Below are 7,756 nucleotides of genomic sequence, written 5' to 3'. Positions count from 1 at the left end.
GCCGTGTTTGGATTGTACAAGGACACACTTCATCCCTCTCTCAATCAGATTCCATTTGTGTAAACTATGAACTGTCCCGGAGTATTACGGAGGACGTGGATTTTTACAAACAGCGAATGGCCATCTTGTTTTTGCCGTTTATTAACCTAAATGTGTTGGACAGATGCCATTTGAAGATACAGGATAATAATTCTCCAAGCTGTGATTGTAACCTTGAATGACTTTTAAAACTATGGCGGCAGAGAAAGAGACATGATCACAATAGATACTAATAATAGATAATAGATGCTAAGATTTGAGTTGATTTCAAACAGTTCGGGTTGATTTCATTCATGTTTATTCCTTCTCCACTGAAGAGCTCCAAACACATGGCCACACCTTATGATGTCATGAGGTGGTGTTCCTCTGTGTTTTAAAGTCCAGTATCTTTACCTCTCTGTCTTGCTCAAAGCTAACAGCTAGTCTTCATTCTTCATTATTTGTTAATCATAACACTACATAACAATTACACAGTACGCTAAAATGTCCAAGTATGTGCATGGAAATATGGTGGCCATGCTCTTCCTTTACATTTTAAAGCACAGGGCTTCAATAACTGTATTTATTATGGCATCTGCGTCCACTGCACAAGTAAAACTCTATTAAGATAATTGGCTTCCTGTTTAAGTGGATTGCTGTAATGTATTAGAAAACAAAGTGGGTTACGGAGCTCGTTGATAAACTTTGTTTTCTGCACAAAGTGATACACAGTGTCTAGTGATGCGTCTCGCTGGTGAACGCATCCTGAGGCCGATTAGAATATATTACACTGCAATAACGATAAGTTTAATTCATTGTTCCGATTAGCAATTTTTCAGCTAAAATCGACCTAAATCTACCCTCAAACAGTCCTTCAAATAAGTGAGGAACACCCAATATGTCCTCACTTTCCAAAAATATCCCCACTCTGTTGGTTAAAAACTCACACTGGTCCTCACAATGTTGTAAGTACAAGAACACACACACACAAGTTCGGTACTTTAAGAGTATTCTTAAGTTTACATAGTAGCCTATTTGTCTTCACTGTGCAGCAATAGAGAGATTGCTAAAGATTTAGAGAAACGTAACAAGACCTTGGGAAAACAGAGAATAGGCTACATCAGCGTTGAGAGACAATGACATATTAAATGTATTTATACCTACAATCTTTAGAGTGACTTATTAAAGTGTTGTAGTATTAGGCCAAACACAATGAGAACTCTTTTTTCCCCCTCTCCACGTTATCATCAGTGAATGGAGCAGCCTGTCAAGTGAAGCAGTTTGAGCCTGACTCTGGACAAATTCCAAAGTAAGCAGGGAAACTATAATAACTAGTGCTTAAAGAACCAGAACTGAATATTCTGTCTGTATGAGATCAGCTTCTGTATTTAAATAGTATCGTTTGGGTTTTTCAGCTGAATGAATGAGGCCAGGCGTGTCCACTTGGATGACAAGTATTTCTTTATTGTTTTACAGATAACATACTTCACAGGGTTACCTTAGAGCTCACGTCTCCTGACAACAGGAGACAGAGGGGGGGAGGGGGGGATGGACAGACTTTATCAAGCACACATTGTAAACAACTGAGCAATATTTAAGTCTAAATGGCGTACCATAGAATAAGTGAGAGACAACAAAATGTACGTAAGTAAGAAGATGTGCCTCTTGCTTGCAAAGACAAAAAAGTTTTCATTTTTACAAAACAAATAATGGTCACTGACATTTTCGTATGTTTCCATGTGGCTGAGAGGTAGAATGGAGAATGGTTGGATTTCTTTGTCATAACATTGTATCATGATTTTGTGTGAAAACATTATGAGTGAGTAAGTAACCCCAGCCCTCTGAATAGAATGTGAAATCTGTACAAACATTTCCATTGATTACAATTTGTAACGTTTTTGTATTTTTGTATCCCAAATGTCCAACTGTAGAGAAGAAGAAGTGTTTTGGAGTGGCGGGGGGATTTTTGGCTGTACCTCTCCACGAGGCGGGACAGCAAACCCCTCGGTATAATACTGTGGATAGCAAGATCAGTCCATGTTTCCTGTGTGGGGATGGGGCGAAGAGATGGACGGGATTCAGTTGGAAGTATCCGAATGGACGCTCCCGGGACCTTCTGTGGGCGATGTCACTGACGAAGGAGTCGGGGCATCCTGCCAGCCTCCGTTTGTCTGTGGACACATGACACGCAAAGTTAGCATGGGCAGAGAAAAGGACGAGGAAGACAACCGTTAACTATTGCATGCACAAGAACATTAGCAGGGGGATAATTTGAAAGTTTTGTTATTATCAAATCAGGACAATAAACTATTATATATTATATAATACTTATAGGTGTCTTCTTTCTCGGTCTAGTATCCTAAAAAATCCTAAAAAAAAGCTGTTTACATTGTTGGAAGGAGTCATATTAATGAATCTACAAAATGAAGTTATCTGTTTAGATATGAAACCGTCTTTACGTAAATGGCCAAACATTCTTTTGACTAAATCATCGGACAGTCTTATTTGTGGTGCTGACTGAGACTTTATCATTTTGTGATGAATCACAATATGCTTTTTTTGTATCATTTTGAAGTAGACATTGCAATATTTTATTGACATCATGCAGATGAATGAGGCAGCAGAGCTCCACTGCTTTCACATTCTTGTCTAGTATTTCATTTCAGATTAACATTTGGTTTAAATATTTTGGAAATTCAACTTGGAGCTTTACGGTAAAGCTTATTATTATTCACTGTACCACTATATACTTAAATCAACATATACATTATATCTGCACCCATGTGCTGTGATACATGCTGTGTGCCGATAGAACTGATTATGATTTTTTTAATCATTGACCTCATAAAAGCCGCATCACGTAACATTTCACCCACTATATAGAATAAAATACAAGCTTTTATTTTATTACAGATGTTTTTTATTGTTGAAAAAAAGGAGATTTAAATAGGTGAGGTCCCCATCCAAATCCACTCTTTGATTTCTCTTTTCTGTGTCTAGCTGGTCATTAGGAGCATGCTTTGTATTGCTAGCAACAATACAATAATATGTTCCTATGTAGTGCGCCTCTAAGGACGATGCTGCATCATTTACTGATTTAGAATCACTATTGTAAATGGTGGCGATCATTGGTAATTAGTAACTGTGGAGCTCAGTCTTGTTTCCTGAACGTCATTATTGAGAAACAAGTTTTGATCCACTGAGATCCGGTTGTCCCCATTGTTTATGTGAATAAACAATAAATACCTTTTAATAGCTATTGTAACAAAGCTATTGTAATTTACCTTTACATGTTTTTAAATATATAGAAGTTTGTGTGACAGTGTCCGCGTAGCAATTGCTTTTAACCGTTATCAAGTTTCTTAGTTTAAAATTGCTTTTGTGTCTTTGAATCATGGCAGAAAAATAACTACCGCAGCTGTCTACAGTTTCACTTCTAATGACAGATAAACAGCCTTGAATGTTCCTTTTCAAAATCCTATTTTGTTTTTCTGCTTCAAAGTGGGGACAGACTCCCACACATTTTCGAATATACACCCGCAATGGCTGATAAAAAGAATACATTATCACAATAAAAAAAAATAGCTCTTTAAAATGAAAGCCTTCTCAAATTGCAGTAAAAAGGTTGACTAAAGACCATTACGGACATTAATTGCAATTTCCATGCTATTAGTGCGAGCAGCGAACGTGCCGTGGCAGCCTCTCATTTTCAAACCCTGTTATTTTGCGTAAAGACTGTCTGTCATCTTATTCAGAAGCACAAGTGAAGGAAAAAAAATGAAAGAAGAGGGAGAGAGAAAAAAAACATTTCTCTGGGAAATGGCAACACCCACCAGCAATTTCAGGGGTGTAATTGCCGTTCAAGGATAAAAAGAGAAGAGGTGAACCGTGCAAGTTCAGTGAGTGGATCTCGGTGAGGAAAAAATACTAGCGAGAGTAAATAAATATAAAATGCAAGACGCAGAGGTGCCGCACTTCATTCACCGCGCATTCAGGGAAAAAGGATTTTATAAAGAGGACAATGAAGCCGATATTACAGTAATTATGAGCTATATTTTCACTTTTGTGTGCTTTTACTCGGAGAGAAATCGTCCGCTCAGTGGGGTTTCTGAAAAAACTGCGATGGCTGAGGAAAATACAAAGGCAATGATGAGTTATATGTGTGGTCGTTTTAAATACGCTGGTCCATATAAAGTGCGGGCTGCATTGACAGTGGTACACTATGTGAGGATGGGCATATTAGTGCACGGCCAGGCACACTTTTTTATAAAAGTTCTCACGTGTGTTACTGTAATTGGGAAAATGTATGTACTAAGTAACTTGTTTACCTTAATAAATCCTTTTCATAGTCCCTCTGGGAGTAATACAAGTGTTAATGGGATGATTGGGGGGTCTTTCATCTCCCCCTGGTGTCTCTGGCCAGAAAACCACACTTGCAACTTCGCTGCCTCCGGGTCGGAGCCACCAATACACACTAATAAAATCACAAAGAAGCTAACAGGCTAACTGGCAATGCTAACTGCGGGCTAGCGCCACTTAAACAGTATTTACAGCCAAGTTTGAGTGAAAAAAAATATCTCCCTTGTTTAACTGGATGTACAATATCCCTCTCTCCCTTTGTCTTTTCTGTCAGCGTAGTATTTACTCTCACGGACAATTAATGAGTAAAAAACTTAACATGCTACGACACCCGCAGTGGCACTTATGGCCACTAGGGTCATGAGTTACTTAGCACTGCTTTAAAATGAGTAGGTTTTAAGCATGATAGAGGCTTTGTTAATTGCAAAAATCTAATTGCAATTTGAATTCTATTGCGATTTATTGTCAACCCAAGAAGCAGTGTCATTGTCGTCAGTAATCAGGGAAACCTAACTTGTTTTGAGTATAACAGAAAGTCGTAATATAACTTTGAAGCCAAAGTAAGTCAATAAATGTACAGGTCTATTGTTGCAGATTGTCCATGTACAACTACTCGACTTCTTTTTTAGTGCAGGGGGTGTTGGCGCTGCCTGTCAGTGTGGCTGTCCCTGTGGATGAATGATCTGACCAATGTGCTTGGACTGCAGGCCCCAAAGCCGCGCTCTCTCTGTCCCCGTGACTGTCGTATCGATTCTGCTCAGCCCGGCGCCGCCTGTCTGCGCGAATCTACATACGAACCCGCCTCCAGTGTGTCCCGCCCTGACAGCTACACCTAGGACCCGCCCCCTTACAACCCTCCCCCGCGCACTTATTTTTAGCAATTAGCAACTTTATTTTAAGTGTGTGCGGCGAGGGGAAAGAGAGGTGCGATCGCCGGTCGCGTGGCGCCATTGCCGGGGCGGGCTTTTTTGGATGCAGGATGACATCTGTGTCCTTGTTGCTGTCGACTGCAGGTGCCTCGCTAACGCTAATATCCCGCGACAGCCTCGGAGCATGTCCAGATCCTGCCTCATTGCCTGCCACCCAGGGCACGACCGAGACAGGAGGGGCAAGAGGCTGGACGTACGCCCAACACAAACTCGCTGCTAAGTGGCATCACAAAAACATAGTCTTGTATGGGGTTTGTACTATGTGACTTTTCTGTCCACGGATAGAAAAGTTACAAAGCTGTGACCTAGTTAAAATGGTGTTTAAAAATAATCTAATTAAAAATCTAGTGAACAAAGTCATCATAATAGCAAACTAGGGCTATATCGAGATCAGTGCAATATTTTACTAAACCATTTCAGTGTGATCCAATAGATTTATACAAGATACAAAGAAAAAATAAATATACAAAGCAAAAAGGGAACTAAATTAGGCAAATTATATGATTAAAACGTAACTTTTACCCATTTTCTGAGAACATATGTTTTTTGTTTGAGGCTCTGTGAGCAAAAAATGTAAATCTCGGATTGGAAGACCTGAGCGACTTGATATTGTGCCTCCTAATATTGTGAGAATGAGAATTTGTTGTGAAGATAGTAGAACAAATAAATGCTACAAACACTGCATACATACTTTTTCGGAAAAAAATTAAAAGATGAAAGTGCTCACTTGCCTAAGTCATCTGAACCCTTTTCATAATAAAAAACATGCATTGTCTTTAAAGGCCGATGTATCTTTTTAGCAACTAATGTAAACTACATTTACCTAACTTAAACTGGATCTAAGAATATTCGTATTGGTCCACAACAAGTAGGGCTTCAAAAAAGTTTCAGTATTGTCAAATGGAAGCCTTCTGAAGAGCAGTAAGAGCCTGATGCATAAAGTCTGAAATGTATCGCAAAATTAGCTTTTACTTCTCTTTGGTTGAGTTTGCACAGATAGCAATGTGCATGACTATTGCAGCTGTTGTCTGTTGTACAACACTGAACTAGCCCAGCTCTAAGCATAGGAAGTGTGGTGCGTGTTTAGCCGCGAGGAAGCGTGTTTACAGCTCTTACGTTGATGCCCTGTGGACTGTACATCTGGCTGGCCGCGAGGCTGTCACTGTATCCGCCGGTCTGGCTGATAACATGGCGAAGGGTATCCACCTGGAACAAGAGGGACACAGAAAACAAAAGGGTCTGGTCACACCAGCGGTCCAGCTCAACAAAGACCGCCACGCACGGGGAAAGGTCAGTCTGATAGAGAAAGGGTGCCATAAACAGGAAAAGGTTACCAAACACAATCCACAATGATTTGGCCCCATATACAAGCGTGATAACAGGCAACGCAAAATAACACAATGAATATAATTAGGGAAATGCTGTCCATGTTTATGAATGAGGAAAACAACGTTTTTTTGTTTGAGTAGCTAAAAAAACATTTAAAAGAGAGATATTTTTTATCACAGCGAGAAAATCGGTTCAAAAATGAGCTCTAAAAACACATCCGCGATACTGTTTTCATAGCAATTTAAACAATCAAGTCACTACTTTGAATCTTACAACATTAGAGCGAGGTCACGTCAATTTGAAACTAGCCCCTTAGAGACAAACTTTAAATAATTGAGGCCCAACCCTGAGGACCTCTCTCCCTCTTATGCATTGTCCCTGCTCCATATTTATGAAGCCTCCTAAAGTGTTTGGAGAGCTGATCGGAATAGAAAGAGGGATGGAGGGCTCAAAGACATGACCAGGGGAGATGATTCCTTAACGTTTGGTGTGAGTTTTAACACTCGGTATCGCGGCTCCGGCCAACACTGTCCACCGGGGCAAGGTCACAGGAGTGCGGCGCACCAGTGGCTATGTGAAAGCCCGTCACCGCCGCGGATAAGTGCTGTACCGCTTCCAAAAGTGTCCGCCGACGTCTACTCGGGGATTTGACAATGGTGTAATAATGGGAGGCTTAAGGCGCTCTTTACCCTTTTTTTTGACTGCGGAGGTCAACTTAACTGTGTTTATCTCGCTTCCCAGACTGACCAAAGCCGAGGCGCTTTTACACACGCTATGAATATTAGGGTGGATTGGACAGTGAGCCCCAAGTGCGGACCCAAGTGACATTTTGGATAATATGTAAGGAAATTGTAGAACATTTTTGGTCTCTTAAAGCAGTACTAAGTAAGTCATGCCCCTCGAGGCCATAAGGACAACTGCAGGTGTTGTAGCATGTTACGTTTTTTTACTCATTAATTGTCCGTGAGAGTAAATACAACACTGACAGAAAAGACAAAGGGAGAGAGGGAAATTGTACATCCAAGTACACCATGAAGATATTTTTTTTCACTCAAACTTGGCTGTAAATACTGTGAAGTGGTGCTAGCCCGCAGTTAGCTTTGCCCCTTAGCCTGTTAGCT

At 40.4% G+C, this 7,756-nt stretch overlaps 1 protein-coding gene across 5 annotated transcripts in view; it reads right to left on the bottom strand.

Moving 5' to 3' along the window:
- Positions 1 to 1,531: 1,531 nt before the first annotated feature.
- pbx1a (pre-B-cell leukemia homeobox 1a) overlaps positions 1,532 to 7,756 on the bottom strand; it is a 59,752-nt gene continuing 53,527 nt past the window's right edge. For all 5 annotated transcript variants that reach the window (XM_079568673.1, XM_079568676.1, XM_079568677.1 and 2 more), the window contains 2 exons: positions 6,423 to 6,512; positions 1,532 to 2,189 (listed from right to left, as the gene is read on the bottom strand). In XM_079568673.1, the coding sequence (XP_079424799.1) occupies positions 2,097 to 2,189; positions 6,423 to 6,512 (183 nt within the window). In that variant the 3' untranslated portion in view covers positions 1,532 to 2,096. The remainder of the gene's footprint in view (positions 2,190 to 6,422; positions 6,513 to 7,756) is intronic.

The sequence above is a fragment of the Gobius niger genome, assembly GCF_951799975.1.
Source record: "Gobius niger genome assembly, chromosome: 13".
Classification (NCBI taxonomy): Eukaryota; Metazoa; Chordata; class Actinopteri; order Gobiiformes; family Gobiidae; genus Gobius; species Gobius niger.
The sequence above is the reverse complement of the archived record's forward strand: the minus strand, read 5'-3'. Positions and strand labels throughout refer to the sequence as shown.